Source organism: Hypanus sabinus, chromosome 1 (assembly GCF_030144855.1).
Source record: "Hypanus sabinus isolate sHypSab1 chromosome 1, sHypSab1.hap1, whole genome shotgun sequence".
NCBI lineage: Eukaryota > Metazoa > Chordata > Chondrichthyes > Myliobatiformes > Dasyatidae > Hypanus > Hypanus sabinus.
In genome coordinates this window covers 55859059-55883501 of record NC_082706.1, presented here as the reverse complement: position 1 = coordinate 55883501, position 24443 = coordinate 55859059, and the positions used below count along the sequence as shown (strand labels likewise).

Genomic DNA, 24443 nt, shown 5'->3' with positions numbered 1-24443 from the left:
TTCACAATCCTCAACACACCAGGCAACAACTATAAAATGTAGTTCAGCAGGTTGGAAAGGATTTTTAACAACTCCTCCCAATGCCATAAACAACACACCATGCAGGTTCAAGGTCTCATTGACCGATCACAAATGGATCTTAAATCAGGCAATTCATGCCACAACTTGGAAGTGATCATAAGGTTGCCTCAACTCAAATATCACTATAACTGCTAATAGAACCATTGGCCTGTCCCCACATGAAATGATAATGGTGTGGCCTCTGTGTCTGTCATCTGATGAACCACTCCATTAAACAAATGGAGGTAAACAGGCTGGATGAGAACATGTTGAATTATTGTGTATACTTGACAAAAAACCTCGCTAAATATCATCAACAAGGAAAAGAAGTCCAAATACCAGTAGTAGAGCTTAAATGCTACAACATTGAACCCAGAGACTACGTGGTGGTGTGGACATTTAAAAGAAGTAACTGTTTGGAACCTCAGTTTGAAGTACCATTTCAGTTATTGCTGGTCACCAATACAGCCTTCAAGGTAAGAGAAAGCCCATCGTGGATTCACACCTCATTCAGTAAGAGGGTGCCTCACAATGTAGAAAAAAAAAATATCCGCTGAGACATAGAATGATGGTATTTGGATTAACTCTTGTACTTGGCCTGACAGATGAGACTGCCAGGAACACTCACGTTGCTGGGTTTTTCTGGCTGTCCTGGTACATATAGAAATGTGTGTTCCTTTTACACACTACATTCAATGAATCAGAGATTTAAAGTTACTTTAATTAGTCCAAAGTTGGATATGTTTAGTTTCTGATATAATGATGATGAGACTCAGAAACAAAGACCCCTTCCTCCCCTTATCAGTACAGCCAAGATGACACTGCGGGAAGGTGGGAATATAAATTTGGAAACAATGCTTCACAGAATGGTGTACACCCATATAGCAATAACTCCAGGGTGAAATGACTTAGTGTTGTCCTTAGTGAACTAGTAAAGCAACATGGGAACTGATTAACATGGCATCAGCATTGGAAAAGTTAGCAAATGAAACTGCATATACTCTTGATCAAACCCTTAAGCAATACGTAAATTGTTGGCAGAATTGCTGGTGGCTTTGCAAATCTCAATGGCTTTGGATTTTGTTTTATCCACGAAAGGAGGCACATGTGCCCTGATTGGACAAGAATGTTGCACTTACTCATGAGATGAATCAGAACAATATAACTCACTTGACAGATCACATACGAGAGGCCACCAGGAAGATTAAAGAAGTAGGAGACCATTTCCACAAATATAACCTCACAGAAAGTTTGTGTCCATTCGGGATGATGATGGGCTACTGTCCTGCACTGTGGAGTGAATATTAGTGTTATAATATTGGCAGTCATCCTCTTGCGATTTCTGTACAAGGTATTTAGACCCATTGGAAGAGAGTATTAGTAAACGGATTCCTGGTAGTGCAGACTAGGAAAAGGGAATTTTGCTTTACTAAAGCTCTGAGGTTGTATCATTATATGAATTTCTGAAATCACTTTGATTATTGTATTCTAAAACAGAAGCATATGAAATTATTACAAAAAGGAGGGAATATATAATATATTCAAAACATCAAAATATTTTGCGTATTAATTTTATAATATGACAGAATACAACCTGTATAATCAGAGAGCACTTTGCTTTAAACTAAGTGTGTATGTGACAGGAAGCATGTAATGTCCTGATCATTGGTCATTCTGTAACTAAGTGGATGTTGATAGACGATGTGACCTTGAGTACCTGAGCTGCTAAGTGGAGGAGCTGGCTCCCAGAGCAGATTACAGACACAGAAATGATTGAAATCTTGTTTAAAAATGAAATTTATATGCAGTAAATGAGAAGCAGCCTGCCATATATCAAAGTATCAAACATGCTGTGTTTTGTTGGTTCTTTGTTATAAGAGTTAGCAAAAGGTACATGGCAGAGATGATCTTTGAGAACACAGCAGCAGAAGATAATTCACAGCTCAGATGAAGCAAGGGGACAGAATTTAACCCTTTGGTGTTTAACATCAGTGTTGCACTCAGTCCTGCTGGAGCAATAGGCATCTGTGATTTACAGAACGCTATATTAAAAGCTGCAGAAACTCATCCAGGTAACAAGGTGGAGGCTTTGCATAAGTGTAGACAGTTGAAAGGAGAGCACAACTCTGCATTTGTGATAAGGTTATTGTCAGTTTTCTTAAGTTTCCTTAAATTTTCTCAATTCCCACTTTGGGCAGGTGCGATTTGACTCAACAACAGAGCAGAAGACTCTGGTATCACACAGTACTGAGCAGAGCAGAAGAGTGTGTGAAATGTTTGATCCCACACAGACTGGAACATGGTTTCTCAGAAGGATGAAATGAGAATGGGAGAAGGGAGGGAGAAAGGTTCAATGGAGGATGCTCAGTGAAACCTACCCTGGACCCAACATGTCGATGCAGCTATAAAAGAACAAGACAGCATCTATATTTCATTAGGAGTGTGAGGAGATTTTGTTTGTCACCAAACACACTCACAAATTACTACAGATTATTAGGGAGAGCACTGTAATGTGCTGCATCACTGTCTGGGGGAGCAGGAGGCAACTGCAGAGGATCAAAGTAAGCTGCAGAGAATTGCAAACTTATTTCGCTCCATGATGGGCACTAGACTCAACAGTATCTAGGACATCTTCAAGGAGCAGTGCCTCAGAAAGGTGGTGTCCTTCAGTCAGGGTCTTCACCACCCAGGGCATGACGTCTTCTAATTGTTACTATCAGGACGGAGCTACAGGATCTGAGTTATAAGGAAATATTGAATAGGTTAGTACCCAATTTCTTTGAAAGTAGATGACATAGAGGGAATTTGATGGAGGTATGCAACATTATGAGGGAGACAGACAGAATATATGCAAGTAGACTTGTTCCACAGATTTTGGGTTTCACTACAATTAGACATCATGGATTAAGGCTGACAGGTTTAACATTTAAGGGGAACCTCCTACACTCAGAGGGTCATGAGAATGTGGAACATGCAGCCAGAGCAAGTGGTGCATGCAAGCTCGATTCCAATGCTTAAGCGAGGTTTGTACAGGTACATGGATGGTCGGGGTATGGAGGGGTATAGATCCAGTGCATGTCAATGGCAGTAGGCAGCTTCAATGGTTCATTGCGGACTAGAAGCTCAAAAGGCCTGCTTTTGTATGGGTTGCATTGTGGAATACACAAAGAACTGTAGCATCTCAGCAAATCAAGCAATATCTCTCTATCAGAATTCATAGAGTTTCTCAGCCTTGAATCTGTAGGTGCTTTAGATCCATTGACATTACCTGCCTTGCTAAAGTTGCTTCAGTATTTACGGATGTCACTCTGGATTTCGAGCATCTGCAGTAACTCCTGTGATGGTATTGCAGATACTGATGAAGATTACAAATATTACAGTATGGATTATCAAATGTGTAAGTGGATAAAGAATAGGAAAATGTTTTCAATTCATGTAAGTGTGATTTTGCATTTTTGAGAGGACTAAGAGTGGTATTTTTTCAATGAATCACTGGGGTCTGGGCATTGTTGTGTAACAGGAATCTAGAAATACTGCAAGAGGGATTTCGGGCTGTCTACAGCTGCTGGAGCTCATCTGAATTTACTGTTTCAGGGAATCCTTCAGGGGGAGATTGGTGATCACTGGACCCAGCCGCCGTCTAGAGAATCTGCTGCTCAGATCAAATGTGGTTGCTGCTTCCTTCTGCCCTGACCTACTTTCTGACCTGTCCTGCCTGCTTTTCAATTAACCTCCGAACATCCTATTACTGAGAACTCATTTCAATCTCAGAGAAACAGAAAAGTTGATTTTGTAGGGCCTCCATGGAATTTTGGACGTTTCTCTGTACTTGTGTCTTACAACTTTGAGGTGACAGTGTACGTGACCATCTCATGGGCTTCAGTGTTGGGGTTTTGACAGAACATTGAATACGACGTCTGAATCTGGTCATGTTATCTGGGAGAGAATGGAACATTCCAGCAGAAGTATTTCATTGGCTATCAAAAAATTTGCCTGGTAAACATGTCATCAGTGTCTGTGGAACTGTCTGGACCCTCTATCAGTATATCACAGATGCGGATGTGAGGTATCTTCACAGACCTCAGGCAAAAGGATTGTTTCTATAAACCCACTTTGAGTATTTAAATCATTTTCTGTTGTGATATATATTCAGCTGAGGTTTGTCATTTTGACACAGGAGCCTTTCCCGCTGTGGGATCGACAATCAGATGGTCTCTGTGAGTTGTTGTAGTGTCTCTTGTATTCACACTACAGTGCAGCACAAGTACTAGGGAAGAGGGTGATGACCATGTTGTGGATGGCGGCGGTGCAAGTGGAGAACAACAGCATGGAATAGGAGCAGGAGTCGGCAAATCAGACTCTTTAACCTGCCTGGTCAATTTAATATTACCGTGACTGACTTGTACTCGCAATCAGTTCCCCTTAACCCTGCAGCGCAACACCCAAACAATCTTTGTGATCTAGAACTAATGAAAGTCTTCCTAATATTCCCAATGTACTTTATCACTGCATCACATCAGGACTCTCAAACTTACTCAGGGTTTTGTGATCCTATCCGCGGCCTGTGGAACTTACCACTCACTATATGGCCACCCCCATCTCTGTAACCTCTGGAGCCCATACAGTCTCTGCAACTCAGTATTCACCTCTGGCACATTCACTCATATCAGTGCATTTGTTGACATACCAAGTCTCCTCTGACTCCTAATGAAGTGTAGTTGCTGAGTTACCTTCATTATAACTGCATCGGTATAATAGGTCCAGGTTACGTCCTCAGAGATCTTGATACTCAAGGAGCTGGAACTGCTCACTTTCTCCACTTCTCATCCCTCTGAGGATTGGGTTGTGTTCCTTTGTCCTACCCTTCTGGAAGTCCACAATCAGCTCTTTCATCTTACTGACATTGAGTGGAAGGCTGTTGCTGCAACACCATTCCACTAGTTGGCATATCTGTTCCTGTGTGCCCTCTCAACTCAATCTGAGATTCTACCAATAATGGTTGTATCATCAGCAAATGTATGATTGAAATTTGAGCTATGCCTAGTCACACAGTCATGAAAATAGAGAGAGTAGAGCAGTGGGCTAAGCACACACCCCTGAGGTACACCAGTGTTGATCGTCTGTGAGGAGAAGATATTAACATGAATCCACACAGATTATGATCTTCCAGTTAGAAAATCGAGGATCCAATCGTAGAGGGAGTACAGAGACCCAGGTTCTGTAACTTCTCAAGCAGGGTTGTGGGAATGATGGTGTTAAATCCTGAGCTATAGTCAATGACCAGCATCCTGACATAGGTGTTTGTATTTTCCAGGTGATCTAAGGCCGTGTGAAGAGCCATTGACCTATTGTGGGGATAGGAAAACAATGGGTCCAGGTCCTTGCTGAGGCAGATGTTCAGTCCAGTCATAACCAACCTCTCAAAGCATATCATCACTGTAAATATGAGTGCTACTGGGTGATAGTCATTAAGGCAGCTCACATTATTCTTCTTCGGCACTGGTATAACTGTTGCCTTTATGAATCAAGTGGGAAATTTCGCTCATAGCAGTGAGAGTTTGAAAAAGTCCTTGAATACTCTCGCCAGTTGGTTGGCACAAGTTTTAAGAGCCTTACTAGGTGCTCCATTAGGACCTCCTGCCTTGCGAGGGTTCACCCTCTTTAAAGACAGCCTAACATCAGCCTCTGAGACAGATCACTGTGTGATGGGCTGCAGAGGGATCTTCAGAGTCTCCCTTTCAAAGCGGGCATAGAAGGCATTGAGATCATCTGGTGGTGAAGCATCACTGCCATTCATGCTATTGGGCTTCGCTTAGTAGGAAGCAATGTCTTGCAAACCCCACAGAGTTGTTGTACATCCAATGTCACCTCCAATCTCCTTTGAAATTGTCTTTTTGCCCTTGAAGTGGCCTTCTGCCAGTCATACCTGGTTTTCTGGTACAGACCTGGGTCGCCAGACTAAAATGCCACAGATCTAGCCTTCAGTTGATAACGTACCTCCTGGTTCATACACGGCTTTTGGTTTGGGAATGTACAGTAAGCCTTTGTGGGCACACACGCATCCACACAGGTTTTCATGAAGTTGGTAGCCACTGCAGCATACTCATCCAGCTTTGAAGATAAATCCTAAATACAGTCCAGAGCACTGATGCAAAGCAGACCAGTAAGCACTCTTGTGCTTCTCTTGTCCATACCTTTTTGGTCCTCACTACTGGTGCTGCAGTCTTCAGTCTCTGCCTATACTCAGGGAGTGGAAGTACAGCCAGGTGATCAGACTTCCTACAAAGTGAAGGCTTGGAATAGCAGAGAAGGCATTCTTGATGATGGTGTAACAGTGTTCCAGTGTGTTGTTTCCTCTGGTGTTGCAAATGATGGTAATTGCGGAATGATTTTTTGAGAGTGGGCTGGTGAAAATCCCCCCAAAAGATGGTGAATATGTTAGGGTGCACTGTTTCATGTATGTTGATCCCATTGCTCAGATCACCTAAAGCATGACTGCCATTGGGCTTGATGTGGAATGTATACCACTAGCAAAGTGATCCCAGGAATCGCTCGTGGTAGGTAAAATAGATGGCACTTAACCACAAGATATTCCAGGTCTTGTGAGTGGAACTGGGACAGTACTCTTATATTTGTGCACTGAGGAGAGTTGATCATGAGGCATACTCCTCCACCTCTGCTTTTGAGAGAAACTATAGTAAACCTGTCAAGCTGTATCACTGCATTCAGTATAGAAGAGGTTAACAAGGATTCCATGAAACAAAGGACACAACAGTCCTAATGTGCCTCTGATTCAGCACCCTGGCTCTGAGATCGTCAGTCCCAGAATATCAACCAGCAGTGGATGTCATTTGCTTGGATTTTCAGAAGGCATTCGATGATGTGTAATACATGAGGCTGCTTAACAAGATAAAATCCTATGGCATTCCAGGAAAGATAATGGCATGAATAGAAGAATGTCTGACAGGCAGGAGGCAGTGAGTGGCAATAAAGGAGGCCTTTTCTGGTTGGCTGCCACTGATGTGGTATTCTTCAGGGTCAGTTATGGGACTGCTACATTTCACATTGTCAGTGATTTTGGATAATGGAGTTGATGGTTTTGTGGGAATGGTTGTAGATGATACAAAGATCACTTGAGGGGTAGACAGTGCTGAGGGAGCAAAGCAATTGCAGCAGGACAGATAAGTTAGAAGATTGGGCAAAAAAGTGGCAGACAGAATACAGTGTTGGGAAGTGTATGATAATGCATTTTGGTAAAAGGAATGATTGGGCAGACTAATATCTAAATGGGGAGAAGGTTCAAACATCAGAGGTGCAGAGGGACTTAGGAGTCTTCATGCAAGACTCCCAGAAGGTTAATTTACAGGTTGAATCAATGGCAAAGAAGGCAAATGCAATGTTGGCATTTATTTCTAAGGGCAATAGAATATAAAAGCATAGGGATAATGCTGAGGCTTTATAAGACACTCGTCAGGTTGCTGTTGGAGTATTGTCAACAGTTTTGGGCTCCATATCTGAAAGAATGTGTTATCATTGTAAACACTCCAGAAGAGCTTCACAAGGATTATTCTGAGAATGAAGGGGTTAACAGATGAGGGATGTTTTGTGGCTTTGGACCTGTACTGATTGGTTGAAAGCAGTAGATGTGGATGTGCAAAGGATGTTTCCTGTGGTGGGAGTATCCAGAACTAGAGGGTGGAGCCTCAAATTTGAAGGGTGACCTTTTGGAACAGTGGTAAGGAGGATATTTTATGCCACAAGGTAGTGTATCTGTGGAATGCTCTGCCGCAGACTGGTGGAGGACAAGTCTGTGGGTATATTTAAGGTGGAAGTTGATTACTTCCTGATCGGCCAGGATATCACAGGCTATGATGAGAAGGCAGGTGCATGGGATTGAGTAGAATCCGGGATCAGCTGTGATGTAATGGTGGAGCAGACTCAATAGGTTGAATGGCCTAATTCTACTCCTTAGTCTTATGGTCTGATGGGACGTCTCCTTAGTTCTGTAGTGAAAAGCCTCATCCTGACAGCAGATTCAGTGGAGATGGAGGAATTGAGAGAAGGAGATGGCATTTTCAGATGACAGTCAGGGAAGAGGTATAGTCCAGGTAACTGAGAATCAGTGGGCTTTTATGAGATATCAGTGGATAAATTCTCTCCAGAGATGGAGACAGAGATCAAGAAATGATGGAGGTTACAGAAATGGACCAGATAAACGTGTGCAGGGTGGAAGTTGGACATAAAGTTAATGAAATCAATGAGCTTGGAATGGGTGCAGGAAGCAGCACCAATGCAATCATCGATGTAGATTAGGAAAAGATGTGGCGTGATACCAGAGTAGGTTTGGAATATGGACTATTCCACATAACCGACAGAAATGCAGGCATAGGTGGGACACATGCGAGTGCCCATGGCTACAACTTCGGCCAGTAAAGGAGTGGGAGGAGCAAAGCAGAAATTGAGAGTGAGTACCAGTTCTGCCAGATGGAGGAGAGTGGAGGTGGAGGGAAACTGGTTAGGTCTGGTGTCCAGAAAGAAGCAGAAGGAATTGAGGCCATCCTGATGTGGGATGGAAGTGTCTAGTAGGACTGTTTGTGAGAGGGGAGGTGTAGGGGCAGATCCGCTTGCAAGGATAAGTGCCAGGAGGGAGATCAGTGGGAAGTTTTTTTTATTGACCCCCCCCCCCCCAGAGAAGGAGCTCCCAGGTGCAATTGTGATAAAATTTCATCAGTCCCACATGACACCTTGTTTCTGTTCCTACCCATGGTGATAATGGTAATTGTATTTTGCTATAAGAATGGAATCAGGAATAACCCTGGAACTATAGACGGTCAGTTCAATGTCTGTGATAAGAAAGTTACTAAAGAACTATGAACATTTGGAAAACCATAATTGGAGAGAGCCAGCATGGCTTTTTTTTTGTTGAGCAAACCCTGTTTTCCAAACTTCTCTGTCACAAGGGGGGCATTGGGAGTGGACCCAAAAGCAAGACACACACACTGAACTACCAGGAACAGGACTAGGTGTGAGAAAGAGTGCCTACATGGATTTTAATGAGGTGTTAAACAATGTTCCTCATAGAAGACTGATCCAGAAGATTAAGGTTCATAAGCTCCATGGTGAATTGTGTGCTTTGATTCAGAAATTGATTACACAAAGAAGAATATAGCTTGTGGTCGAACGGGCTTATTCCCCCTGAATGTCTGTGATTAATGATTTTCTGCAGGAGCTCTGCTATTTGTGATGTATATAAATGACCTGGAATAAAATGTAGATGGGTGAGTTAGTAAGGTTACTGAACAAGATGTCCTGACATGGATGCAAGGTAGCCATCTCCCTGATGGAAGTGGGACAGTCAGTCCTTTACCATGGTGTATATGATATTGCATGATGCGACTTTCTGAATATTGGTCATTAATGGAGTGTTGGCTGATGCCGGCGATGCATTGGGCAAACTGGAGTACGCTTTGTTGAGCCTTCCTGTCCGTCACAGTGCAGTTTTCATACCATGCAGAAATGCAGCTTGCTAGGATGCTCACCACTGCACGTTTGTATAATGACGTGAGTATGGAGGTATCTTCAGCTTCCTCAAATTTGGAGCTGTTAAACTGGTAGTGAGCTTTTGTGACTGTGTAGTTGGTGTTCCAGATACATCAGAGATTGTGTAAAGTGTTCACTCCCAGAACTTTGAAACTGTGTGCAGCTTCCACTGTTGTGCCACCAACGTGAAGAAAGCTTAAGGTAAAATAACTCCTGGGAAGTGATCATAATATGATCAAATTCACCCTGTAATTTGAGAAGAAGTTAAAGTCAAATCTATCAGTATTCAGGTGGAGTAATAGGAATTACAGAGGCATAAGGGAAGAGTTGACCAGAATTGATTGGAAAAGAACACTAGCAGGATACATCTTCCTCTTCAGGTATATACATCCCTAAGAGGAAGAAGTATTCTAATGTAAAAGTGACACAACTGTGGCTAACAAGAAATGTCAAAGCCAATATAAAAAACTAAAGTGAGGGCATATAATAGAGCAAAATTTGTGGGAAGTTGAAGAATTGGGCAGCTTTCAAATACCAAAATAAAATCATTAAGAAGGAAAGATGGAATACAGAAGTAAGCTAGTCAATAATATTAGAGGATACCAACATTTTCTTCAGATACATAAAATGTAAAAGTGAGGCAAGAGGGATATTGGATCACTGGAAAACAATGCTGCAGAGGTAGTAATGTGGTACAATGAAATGGTGAACAAACTGAATCAGTAACATGCATCAGTCTTCACTGTGGTAGACACTAGCAGTATGGTGGAAGACCCAGGTGTCACGGTGCATGAAAAATGTGAAGTTACTATAACTAGGGAGAAGGTAATTGGGAACACTGGAAAGTCTGAAAGTAGGTAAGTCACCTGGCCCAGAGGATGTATACAGCAGAGATTTCAAAATTGGTTGAAGAGATTGTGCAGGCATTAATAATGATCTTTCAAGAATCAATTAACCATGGTATGTTTCCAGAAGAATGGAAAATTGTAAATGTTAGTCCTCTCTTCAAGAAGGGAGAAAAGCAGAAGGAAGGAAACTAAAGGCCAGTTAATCTGACCACAGTAGTTGGGATGAAGTTCTGTCGATGTTTAAGGATGAGGTCTCAGAGGACTTGGAGACAGATGATGAAATAGGCCATTTTCAGCATGGTTTCCTCAAGGGGAAAGTCTTGCCTGACAAATCTATTGGAATTTTTGAAGAAGTAAAAAGCAGGACAGCAAAGGAGAATCGATTGATGTTGTGTACTTGGGTTTTCAGAAAGACTTTTACCTGTGCCACACATGAAACTGCTAAACAAGCTATGAGCGCATGGTATTACAGGAAAGATTCTAGCTCAGATAAACTAGTGGCTGATTGGCAGGAGGCAAAGAGTGGAAATAGAGGGAGCCTCTTCTGGCTGGCTTCTGGTGTTTTGTGGTGCTCCACAAGTGCCTATGTTGGGACTGATGCTTTTTACATTATGTCAATGATTTGGATGATGGAATAGATTGCATTAAAGAGTTTTCATACGATATGAAGATAAGTGGAGGGGCAGGTAGTTTTGTGGAATTAGAGAGGCAATCGTAGGACAGATAGATTAGGAATATGGGTGAATAAATGGCAGATGGAATACAGTGTCAGGAATTCTATGGTCATCCACTTTGGAAGAGGAAATGAAAGGGTTGACTATTTTCTAAATAAAGAGAAAATAGGAAAAATGAGGTGCAAAGGGATTTGTGAGTCCTTGAGCATGGTCCTCCAATTGTTACTTTGCAGCTTGAGTCTGTGGTGAGGAAGGCAAAGACGATGTTAGCATTAGTTTCAAGAGGATTAGAATATAAAAGCAAGGATGTAATGTTGAAATGTTGTGAAACACTGGAGAGGCCTCGCTTGTAGTATCCTAAGCAGATCTGGACCCCTTATCTTAGAAAGGATGTGCTGAAACTGGAGAGGATTCAAAGGAAATCCACAAAAATGATTTCAGAATTGAATGACTTGTCATATAAAGAGCATTTGATGAATCTGGGCCTGTATTCACAGGAATTCTGAAGAATGAGAGGTATCCCCACTGAAAACTATCGAATGGTGAGAGGACTTGACAGAGTGGATGTGGAGAGATAGTTTCCTGTGGTGGAAGATTCTAAGACGAAATGATAGCCTCAGATTACAGGAGTGTCTTTTTAGAACAGAATGAGGAGGAACTTTTTTTAGCCAGAGTGTGGTGAATCTGTGGAATTATTTGCCACAGACAGCTGTGGAGGCGAAGTCTTCATGTATATTTAAGGCAGAGGTTGATGGATTCATGTTTGGTCAGATCATGAAGGGATATGGGGAGAAACAAGAGATTGGGGCTGAGAGGAAAATTGAAGAATTAGACTAGATTTGATTGCTCCAATGGTCTAATTCTACTCCTATATTTTATGGTCTTCTGGTCTTGATTGTGAGTGGTGAGAGACCTTCTAAAGACAACAACAATCTCCATTGTCGTAATGACATTAAAAAGGGGCTATCTGCCTGCCACCAGGCTTTGAACTTTTTCAACTCCTGCCTCTCATCGTTTTTGGTGATAATATCCACCTCTGTCCTGTTTTCAATAACTTAACAATATGATTTATTGTGTTTGACTACGTGTTTGTGTATGAACAGAGTGTACGGTCATGGTTTCAATATAGTCCTGTCAGGTACAGGTGTTTATCATAAGACAATAAAATACAGGAGCAGACTTCTTGGCCAGTTGAGTCTATTCCACCATTTCATCATCACTGATCCATTTTCACTCTCAGCGCCAATCTCCTTCCTTCTCCCTGTATCCCTTCATGCTCACACTAATGTATGAATGTATCAATTGCTGCCTTAAATATACCTAATGACTTGTCTTCAACAGCCACCCGTGACAATGGATTGCACGGATTCACGCTCTGAATCAAGATATTCCTGCTCAACTCCATTGCAAAAGGATGCTCACAATTCTGAGGCTGTGTCCTCTGGTCTTAGATTCCCCCACCAAAGGAAACATCCTCTCCACATCCACTCTATTAAGGCCTTTCAAAATGTAATTTCTCTATTAGGTCATCCCTCAGACTCCACTGAGTAACGTCCCAGAGCCATCATATACACCTCATATGACAAGCCTTTCAAATTCAGAAGCATATTCTTGACCTTTCTTTGAACACTTTCCAATGTCAGCACATTCCTTCTTAGATAAAGGGCCTAAAACTGCTCACAACATTGCAATTGAAGACTCGCCAGTGCTTTATAAATACTCTCAACACTGCATTCTTGTTTTTATAATGTAAACCTCCTGAAATGAATGCTAACATCACATTTGCCATTCTCACAACTGACTCAAGCTGCAAATTAATATTCAGGAAATCCTGCATGATGACTCCCAAGTCACTGTGCACCTTAGATTTTTGAATTTTCTCTCCATTTAGAAAATGGTATATCTTTTTATTTCTTCTTCCAAAGTGCATAGGCAGACTCTTCCTGATACTGTCATTATGCCACTTCTTTGCCTATACTCCAAATTTCACTGTCCTCCTGGAGCCTCTCTACTCCTCCAAAGTACATGCCCTCTATCTATTTTGAAAGCATCTGCAAATCTAACCACAGAACCATCAATTTCATCATGCAGAAGCGGTCCCAACAGAGATCAATTGGAACATCAGTATTCACTGGCAGCCAACCAGAAAGAACTTGCTCCTGCCAATCAGCCAATGCTTTCACAATGTCGGTATCTTTCCTGTAATACCATAGGCTACTAAACTGTTGAGCAGCATCATATACGGCACCTTGTCAAAGGGCTTTTGAAAATCAGTACCCAACAACCACTGATTGTCTATCTCTATCCTGCTTGTTATATCCTCTAAGAATTCCAACAATCAGGCAAGATTTTCCCTTAAACTATAACTATAGATGACGTATTTTATCATGTACCTCCAAGCACCTCAGTCACATCTTGAACAATTGACTCCAACGTCTTTGAAACCACAGAAGTCAAAATAATTGACCTATAATTTCCTTTCTTCTGCTGCTATCCCTCTGGGATCAGAGACGGTTGCAGGAGCTGGAGAAGGATGTGACCCATTGTGAGCCTTTCTGACCACTGCACACTCTGTGGACAAATAGAACATAAGGGAACCCCTGACCCGTCACACTACAAAATGTCTTGCCTTCGCAATGGATTTTCTGATGACACTGCAAAACAGAGTGTGAGGTCATTCTTCAGAGTGAGAAAGAGAGGTGCTCGGTTTCACTTCACAGACTGGGGAGGGACGTAGGAACAAGAGTACTCAAAGTGACGGTGATGGGGGTTGTGTTGATTTAAAGACATGAGGCAATAGGGATGGAGATGTTCCGGAACTGGAGCGGGATGTGTGGAGGAGTACAATGATTTTCATAGAGGCAGGAAGGAGTATAGTGGCCAGTGGTGAATGGGATGTATCTAGGGAGTGTGGTATGGATCTGGGCAAAATCAGGATCACTCAACAGACTCAGATCACTCAAAATCTCTTCCTTGGAAGCAGAGAGGCCACTGCTAAAATACCACAGCCAAACTCCAGGGGCTTGTAATTAGGAGGTTGTGGAGGCCCTTCAGTGAACTATCCACCCCTTTGGCCATATTAGTTCCAGAGCCAAGAACCCAGTGCTTTACTCTGTACTCATAGGATCTCACTGCCCTGCAGATTCTCACCTGACACTATCGAATAACGTCCATGGCAATTAGCCCTTGGCTCAGCACCTTCCACCAGGGACTGTGCCTACCTTCCTGTCTCCATGTGTTCCTGGTGGTGTAAGGGTGTTGCGGTCTGTGTCAGTCCTCCCAAACCCCACTAATGTCACTCATGCCTCCACAGGAGGTGTAGCAGTAAGAGTGATGCAGCTTCTCTGCTGGGACATTCCAACACCCCCCACCCCCATTGGTTGTATAGACAGTTCCACACATACCATGTCACACAAAGCAAGGGAACTCACCATGTACTGGATAATGTTGTTAGTGGGGTCCCCAGTTCATTGCCTCACTGCTGCTTGTGGGAGGCTGCTATGCACCACCATGTATTTCCCATCATAATGATAACTACTCTAGTGACCTTTAGTGGTAGAACAGGGCAGAATATAGCAAAGATAAAGAAAGTGCTACATCAATGCTTGTTCTTTCTTCTACAATAGACCTAACTCTAAGATCACATACAGTCACAATTATTTTCTCCCTGAGGAAGGAAAGAGCTAGTAGTTAGTCTTCAAAAGGATGGGGGACTCCAAGGAAAATTTGGCATTCCATGACAAATTCTGACACATCCGATTTAAACCACCTGCATATTATTTCCATTTATGTTCCTTGTCCCAAACTGTGATGAGAACATTCCAAAAGCTCCCTTGTCAAACCAGAGCCTTAGACGTTTGATTAAGATGAACCCACTTTCTTCTCTACTCCAATGTAGAATAGGCATAGGCAGACAAAAGGGTTAATGGCACAACTTTCTGATCTCAAAATAAGCTTCAAGAAGCTTCAAGACGTTGACCTATATACCTCCTTATGCAGTTAGGCTCTTAAATTTTTCATTTGCAGGTACCAGTCAGATTGGAATTGGCATCTCCTCCACCACAACATTCGTTAGAAAAGGTGCAATACCAGGCTGTGTGCTTAACCTCTTGCTCTACTCACTTTAAACTTTCAACTGTGAAGATAAGTACAGTTCCAATGCCATATATAAGTTTCCTGACAGCACCAGTTTCATTAGCCAACTCAAAGGTGATGACAAATCAGCATATAGGAGGGAGATTGAAAATCTAGCTGAGTGGTGCCACAACAGCTCACTCAATGTCAGCAAGACCAAGGAGATGATAATTGACTGCAGGAGGAGGAAAGCAGAGGTCCGTGTAGTCCTCATCAGGGGATCAGTGGAGGAGAAGGTGGATAAAGATAAAGAAAAAGCAAAAGTTAAAAAAAAAGAAAAGTAAGGGTGGACTGTAAAACAGTGTAGTGCATAAGAGACAATTATTACTAGATTGTGAAGGCACAATTAGTGTAAGTGCACTTTATCTGAATGCCCATAGTATTCATAATATGGTCAGTGGACTTGGTGGCACAAATCAGTACGAAGGGTAATAATTTATTGGCCATTAGAGATGTGGTTTAAGGTTAGAGAGGATTATGAATTAAATATCCAAGGATATCAGGTAATATGGAAGGATAGGCAGGAAGTTAAGGGAGGTGGGGTAGTTAAGGATGAGATCAGGGGAATAGCAAGAGGTGATATAAGATGTAAGGAGCAGAATGCTGAATCCATCTGGGTAGAGGTTAGGAATGATAAAGGGAAAAAATGCTTGTGGGAGCTGTATATTGGCAATGGAATAATAATATTACAGTGGCACAGGTAATAAAGAGAGAAATATCTGAGGCATGTAACGATGGAATAGCAGTTATCATGGGGGACTAACTTGCACATAGATTGGGTGAATCAAATTGGTTGAGGCAGTCTTGAGGATGACTTCATAGAATGGATCCCTGATGGCTTTCTTGAACAACATGTTACTGAACCCACAAGGGAATGTATTACCTTGGATCTGGTCCTGTGCAATGAGACAGGTAAAATTAGCAATCTAATTAGGGATCCTCATGGAAAGAGTTTTCACGGTATGATTGAGTTTCTCTTACAAATGGAGGGTGCAATAGTTTGATCCAAAACCAGTGTATTTTGCCTAAATATGGGAGCCTACAATGGATGGGGGAGGAGTTGGATAGGGTAGATTGGGAACACAGGTTAGAAGGTAGGCTGGTTGAGGAACAGTGGAAGACTTTCAGAGAGTTTACACAAAAGTATATTCCAGTTAAAAGCAAGGACAGTAGGGTTGGGAGAGCCTACCATGAGTAACTAAGGAAATAAAGGAACGCATCAAATTAAAAGCTCATGTGTATAAATTTGTCAAGAGTAGTGACAAGCTGGAAGACTGGGAAAACTTTCAAAAGTAACAAAGAATCGCTAAGCAATCAACTCCAGTACCAGTACCAGCAACTCCAGTACCAACTCCCCTTCTTGGAACTGTTCATATTCCAGTACTATCAATCACATCTATCCCAACCTGTCCCAAATACCTTGAGGGCTGAAAAGGCACGTGGTCACTGGAGGAAAAAGTGCAAGGAGGACACAGAAAAATTGCAGCAGGTAAGGGCACATAGTGCTGTGATAGGCAGCATGGGTGGAGAGACAGCAGAGGCAGAAGTAATGGGTCATGGTGTTGAACATTCTGCTGAATAGCACTTGTGATAGCTGACTCTGGCTTCACTGAAGGTGGGTTTATCAGGTTATAAACTCAGTGACAAAGTGGAGTACAGATTACAGGATTTTTCTTTTATTAATAAAGACTAGAGTACAAGAAAAAGGTCTAAGCAGGGAGCATAAGAAACTTTCAGCACAATAGCTGTGAAGAATTGCTGCTGTTCTGGGTGAACGTCCATAGATGTAGTCTGTTTCTGGAGTCAGATTTTCTTGAAACGAGACCCATTGCCTTCAATGATATGTCCAGCACAGGTCAGGGCAGAAATAGGGAGCAGCAGTGCATTTGATGCTGAGTGCAGGCAGCAAATTCCACATACACTGAGTGGTTCAGGTGATCACCAGCCTTCTCTTGTAGAACCTGCTGGAACAGGAAACACAAATGGACTCCATCAGATTTCACAACCCAACATTCCCCTTACAGAACAAGAGCACATTATAGTGATCAATAGGAACACAGATATGATTCACATTTCCCCATTCCAAGTCTGCCCAATGCTCAGTAACACCCACAATACTGAGGTTAAGCAGGACACTAAGATCCTGTCAAGTAGGACAGAGTGGGCAATGGAGGGGTTGTGTTAACCTTGTAAAAAGCATTTGTCAGATCACATTTGGGAAACTGAACACAGTTCTGGAGAAAATGCATTAAGAGTTTACAAGGAGTGGTTTCAGCCTAGAAACACTGAACAGACTGGGAAAGATAAAGCTGAGGGTCTTCTGGGGGGGATGTTCTCACAATTTTAGACAGGTTTGATGGGACAAATATGCTTCCAATTGTGGCTGGCACTGGACTCAGTGTCATTAATACAAAGCAGTTAATGAGAAATCAGACATAAGGAATAGAAAGAGGAGAGAACTGGAAAACCTGGAGAATCAGACAGGGAGAATGGATGAAAGGGATACATTGAGGGGTGAGATGGAGAGAAGGGGGAGAAAGCTAGTGTTGGACAGAAACACCAGAAATAAGCAATGAGGGCAAATGTCCTGACTCCCTGCAGTAGACACTGTCCGTACAGCTCTGTTCAGTACAGGATGTGTGATTGTGTCACTGAAGATACACGCAGCTAAGCATTACTGAGCAGCAGCTGAAGAACATCTGGGCCCAGGAAGTTTGCTTCATCACCATCTGTCCAGCTATCCACTCTGGACGGCTACAACATGTGCTTTTGGAACTGTACATCGAGTGTGTAAGTGATGTTGTCCAGTCTTTCTTTGGAACTTGAACCACAAACTGATGAAGTATGTAGGGCAGTAATGATTTTTGTTCATTTCTCAGTATCTATACATTGGTTGTAAAGTGAACTTAGGGAAATAGATAAACTGTTGCAGACTTCTCAGTAATTGACCTCATGGCTGTGCCTACGGACCAGATCAAGTGAGGACAGCACTTGTACTTTTCAAAGGACATCACTGAATTAGATGAGCTTTTTACACCAATCAGAACGTTTGCATCCACTGTTGGATCAGCAAGTTGGAGAATGGTTTGGGCCACCCACAATGCCACAGGGTGGAGAGATCCCAGGACTCATGTCCAGTCCCTGCCCAGTATGCAGCAGTAACTCAAGGATTCTTGAACATCACCTCCCAAACCCAAATATCCATTGCACAGAAGAATAAGGACAGGATGAGGGCAGCCAGGTAAAAGAAGCATGGATAAGAGGAACAAGGGCAGAAGAGCCAGAGCAGCAAGGGTTAAGGCCATCGTTATCTACACATCACATATTGGTAACAGGAAATTCTCTTAATTTTTACTTTGAAACCTTTCTTCCTTTTGAAAATCAGTGATGCTCCATCTGACTTTTTCCATCGCCTCCCTGTTACTGGGACAATCCAGAATCTTATCAGGTGCATTCCGCTGTTGTTGGTAGAGAATTCGCACAGCCACAGTGTTAGCGTCAAACATTCCCTGGTGAGCAACTTCCACTGGCTTCTTCTGTTTATCCAAACACTTTTCCAAAAGGATCGCAGCATAGATGTCTTCTCTTTTCTCTCCTTTGCCTGATGTGTAAATAAACCGTATTTAAATTGTTTAACCTTGGAATATTTAAACTTTTCCTACAGCACACCACATTCCTACAAAAACAAAATAAAACAGTTGGGAGACTTAACTAGCAAACTTGACTGAGTTTCCTAAGTATCGTGGTCTTCCACACCGTCTATCATTCGTTCTCTCCCCGAGCTCTCCAACCTCCACCAACCTCTGTCTGGGAGATATTTCTGTTCTGCAATGAGGAATTTAGCTCTTCCTCAAAGTGCTCCAGAGGTGGTCATCTACAGGTAGATGCTCTTACCCTACTCCTAACATTACACCTCCCTCCAGGAATGCCCACTGGAAATGTATCAATTCTCCCTGTTCAAACAATAGTGCAATATTGACCAGTTTCTTACCATTTGAAAAGTTTCTCTCTCCACTCTTCCCACATGACATCATACAAACCATCTCAGAACTGACAATTCTGTTGGGCTTTCATCCAGTAAACTCAGACAGATGGATGCAACATCATCTAAATCATTGCATGGGGACCAGGTCATAGTCCCAGATGAATGCACAAGCTATCAAGTTAAGGGGCTTTGTCTGTTTTCAGCTTTCTGAGTTCCTCCAAAGACATCACTTCAGTGATGCTGATCTCTACTAAGTTCCTCATTGTAGCAAAATGCCTGGCCCATTTTTTTTCCTGCTACATCCCTATTTTTCATGAAAAGACATACCAATTCATTAATCTCTCAGCCACTATTAGACTCTGAACACAAGGCAATATCTAGGTCACACAGCCCCTGAATCTTGACCTTCAATCAACATCATCATGGGTGATCTCAAGTCCACTTTTGTGTTAGTTTTCTGCACTCCTCAATTCAGCAATATTTCAAATAGTTATCTATCTCCACCGTCCTCCTGTACAGAGAAGTACAGAGATTCAACTCATTCTGCAGTAAGTCATTTCTAAACATGTCCATTCTAAACGCCTGGACGTTTACTTTGTAAACATGTACCCTCATTAGCGAATTTTAAAATAGTGTAAACAACCCATCATCTCTCATCTAACACCTCTCAGGCTGTTGTATGCTTGAATAAGGTCACGCTTCATTCCTCATTAACACAAAGGAATACAGACCCACAATGTTCAGGCTTTCTTTTTGCATCTGTGCAACTCCTCTATATCCTTAAACTCCACCACCTTTGCAATAAAGCCCAGAATATATGTTTCCTCTTTACCTGCTTGCTGTATCTGTCTTCTAATATTTAGTGATTTATGCACTCGGACACCAAAATCATTCTTTACACATTTGCTGTCTGATCTCATTTTGATATAGTTTAAAAATCCTTTAATTGGACTGTATTTTTCTTCTGCTTCCAAGAGACCTGTGCTCTTGTTATTCTGTCAGGTTCTTATAATCTGCTTCCACTGTCCTTCCAGGAAGCACAGTTCACATCATAACTCACAGCCAAGAATCAATCCGTCTTCAAGTTAAGTTTCAACTATAAAGCAGAAAGACAGTTATACAAGTACAACAATGTGGTAGGCAAATTATAGCATTATTAGGCAGACTTAACTGTCATGTGGGAGTCACTAGAAGACTTAGGTGCTCAACTAATTCTTCCCACAATCTATGATGTGTCCCATATAGGAAGCCAATAAGAAAAGCCAGGTTAGTGCGGGATTTGTAGGCTGGTGAGCCACATATCAGTAGCATGTATGCTGTTGGAGAGAAATCTTATGAATTAGACTCTCACATTTGGAAGAACATTCAAAGTAAAAAGCAGTTATCGAAGTACATATACTACCTTGAGGTTGGGGACCCAATGTGTACAGTCACCATGGCTGTGAAGGAAGGTTACACTCAACAATGGTACACTTAGTGGCCACTTTATTACATATAACTGCCTGTAATGCAAAACCTGATCAATGTATCACATGGCAGTAACTCAAGTCAAGTCAAGTCACTTTTTATTGTCATTTCGACCATAACTGCTGGTACAATACATAGTAAAAACAAGACAACGTTTTTCAGGTACATGGTGTTACATGACACAGGACAAAAACTACACTGAACTATATAAAAAACAACACAGAAAAAAAACTACACTAGACTACAGACATACCAGGACTGCGTAAATTGCACAAAACAGTGCAGGCATTACAATAAATAATCATCAAGACAATAGGGCAGTAAGGTGTCAGTCCAGGCCCTGTGTTTTGAGGAGACTGATAGCTTCAGGGAAGAAACTGTTACATAGTCTGGTTGTGTGAGCCCGAGTGCTTCAGTGCCTTTTCGCAGATGGGAGGAGGGAGAAGAGATTGTATGAGGGGTACTTGGGGGTCCTTCACGCGGATGCAGTGTGTTGTGTAAATGTCGGTAATGGCGGGAAGAGAGACCCCGATGATCTTCTCAGCTGACATCACTATCCGCTGCAGGGTCTTGCGATCCGAGTTGATGCAATTTCCGAACCAGGCAGTGATGCAGCTGCTCAGGATGCTCTCAATACAACCCCTGTAGAATGTGATGAGGATGGGTGGTGGGAGAAGGATTTTCCTCAGCCTTTGCAGAACGTAGAGATGCTGCTGGGCTTTCTTTGCTATGGAGCTGGTGTTGAGGGACCAGGTGAAATTCTCTGCCAGGTGAACACCAAGAAATTTGGTGCTCTTAACAATCTCTATCGAGGAGCCGTCGATGTTCAGTGAGGAGTGGTCACTCCGTGCCCTCCTGAAGTCAACAACTATCTCTTCTGTTTTGTTCACATTCAGAGACAGGTTGTTGGCTCTGCATCCGTCCATTAGCCGCTGTACCTCCTCTCTGTAAACTGACTCGTCATTCCTACACAAACACAAATGCTGGGCCGAATCAGAAAGGTTGAGTGCAAGACAAACCAAGGTGCTGTGATTTGGGTCACAATGTTTAGTTGTCAAATCAGTCATCGGGCCAGACTGAAAAAGTCAGGGTCTTGGCACACAACGCAATGGATGGGCCAGTTCAGTTCACTGCTCCATTCTGCATTGAACTATGGGTCTATGGACAGGACTGCCTTCATGGACTTCAGTTCAGACCACTATTGGCTTGAGTTTATTGTTTGCATGATCTTTTTTTCCTCTCTCTGCAGACTCGGTGTTTGACAATCATTTTTAATGTTTCTGGTTCATTTGATTTGTGACCACCTGTTAGGAGACAAATCTCAAGGTTGTATAATGTCTGGATAGTTTGATAATAAATGTATTTTGAACTTTGAATAGTCAATAGGTTTGGTTGTTGTTCAGACATCAGAATGGGGAAGAACTGTGATCTATGTGACTTTGACCATGGAATGATTGCTGAAGCCAGATGGGTATATAAGAAACTGCATTATCTCCTGGGATTTTTAAAGCTCAACAGTCTCTAGAGTTTACAGAGAATGGTGCAAGAAAAGAAACATACATGCAGTGAGTGGGTGAAAAAGCCCTGTTATTGACAGAGTTCAGAGGAGAATGGCCAGACAGGTACAAGCTAACACGAATAGGACAATAACTCAGATAAGCACATGTTATAACAACAACATGCATAACATCTTGAACCTTGAATGAGATGTGCTATAGAAGACCATGAGCATACATTTAGTGGCTACTTTATTAGGTACAGGAATATATATATAGATATTGATAATAACTTTAACTTGATTTCTGAATGTTTGATTCAGATTCTGACTCTAAAACTTAGTAAGATTTGCTAACAAGAATGTCTTTACAAAGTGGAAGGAAATGGAAGTACCCAGTGGAAACAAGCACAGTCACTTGGAGAACCTACAAACGTCCTACAAACTGATGGCATTTGAATTCAATCAGGGTCACTGGTGTTGTACAGCGTTATTATATAATGCTAAAGTGAGAGAGGTAAAGTTTAATGAGGATGCCAGGGTGGGGCAAGGTTTTTTATACAGAGAGTTTAATTTGCATCATACTAGAGCCACACGCACTGAACTGAAGGACCTGTTCGTGTGCTGTACAGTTCCAGGTTCAAAGTACCTTCCAGCACAGATTCATGTGGTTTATCGCAACTGTGCTGGGTGAAGGTCTGTCTCCTGCTTCACGCTGGGCTGTCTGGTCTGAAATATTAGCTCTATGAATCACTGTAGTATTGGATCAATGATACTTACTAACCCAGGAGACCTGGAATAACTGAGCAACCTGTAAACAATGAGACCTTCAGTCAAGTGAGAGTGGACGGTCCTTTTACAGAACAGGGCACTCCCGGCGCTGCACTGGGAATGTACATGATTGTTACTAAAGGGGAAAAATACACCGAGATTCTCAGAGGCTTGAATGAAATCCTACCTTCAATCCACTGCAGGGCGTTGCGGAGATCCTCAGTTTCACGGGTCACTTTGTAGACAAAGAGAACAAGCGGAAAACCTCGTCCTTCAATAATGTTCAGCCTTTTCACAATTTCGTGGTGGACATTGCCCTGACCGTAACTCTGCACTAGTACAAAACACACGTTCATCGGTCACCTTCGTTCATAGCCACATCTTTCCATCACAAACCCCTCCACACTGACCAGCCCTGCCCATTCCTCCTGTGCCTCTCCCTTCATAAAAACACCAGCCGTCCTTTCAGTCACTCTGCTCCCACTTCAACTCATCACCACAGATTGCGTCCTGTCCTGTTCCCCAGCACCTGCAATCCCCGACCCTTCAGGAAGCGAATTCTCTTACAACTATCTTATCCTGTACCCACAGGGTCTGAGATGTTTCAGTAAGATTGATCTCCATTCCTCCGATACCACAGTGCAGTCTTACCTTGGCAGTACAGAGTCCGCGGGACCGTACCGTAAGATTTGAAAAATCGGTCATACAGATGTCCGGGGATGTCCCGTAAACGGACACCTTTCTCACAGCAACACCATAAGCAGAGTACGATCACAACAATGACCCCTAAAATCAGGAGGACCCAGAACCAGGAGACCCCGTCACTGGAAGCGGGCGACTCATTCCGCTCCATTCACGCAACTATCAACTACTTCTACACAATCATCCGGGGCATGAACAAAGCCAGGAGCCCCTTCAGTCCTGCGACTCCATTTGATAAACGTCTGTCATTCAAGCGTGAGCAGCCAATGGCGTCATAAATTATAATTACCCAAATGGAGAAGGGGTCGGGGGTGAGGAGAAGAGTAGGGAAAGGAGAGAGAGAGAGAGAGAGAGAGAGAGAGAGAGAGAGAGAGAGATGGGGATGAGTGAAAAAGGGAGTGGGAGGGGTTCACAGGGGATAGCGGTGAGGGAGAGGAAGGAAAGGGGTGAAAGAGATAAAGGAGGAGAGACTGAGATGATGGGGGTAGGTGATATAATGCGTGAAAGGGATAAGGGGGTTAGGGGACGTGATAATGGTGAGGGGAGGGGATTGTGTGAGAAGCGAGTGGGTATGAAATGATAGAGTGGGGATGGAGAGCGGGTGTGACAATGGGCAGAGTAGGGAAGGGCGATTGGAAAGGCATCACATGGGATGGAGAGGGGAAGGGAAGGGATAGCGAGGGGAGGGTATATGGGGGAACGGTATGTGGAAGTGGTTAGGGGATGGGCAGAGGGAGAGGGAATGGGGAGAGAAGGAAGAGGAGAAG

The 24443-nt window shown here is 42.7% G+C and overlaps 1 protein-coding gene across 4 annotated transcripts; it reads right to left on the bottom strand.

The window, feature by feature from the left end:
• Nucleotides 1-16477: 16477 nt before the first annotated feature.
• LOC132393930 (uncharacterized) lies at nucleotides 16478-23840 on the bottom strand. 4 transcript variants are annotated; one of them, XM_059969391.1, is made up of 4 exons: nucleotides 23626-23840; nucleotides 23162-23308; nucleotides 18612-18857; nucleotides 16478-17220 (listed from the first exon to the last, which is right to left on the bottom strand). In XM_059969391.1, exons 1-4 carry the CDS (start codon nucleotides 23825-23827, stop codon nucleotides 17195-17197), a joined length of 621 nt encoding a protein of 206 aa, XP_059825374.1. In that variant the 5' UTR covers nucleotides 23828-23840; the 3' UTR covers nucleotides 16478-17194. The 4 variants fall into 4 exon arrangements, with proteins under 4 accessions (XP_059825374.1, XP_059825391.1, XP_059825382.1 ...); XM_059969408.1 differs by having other exon boundaries at nucleotides 16478-17217; XM_059969399.1 differs by having other exon boundaries at nucleotides 18620-18857.
• Nucleotides 23841-24443: the final 603 nt, after the last annotated feature.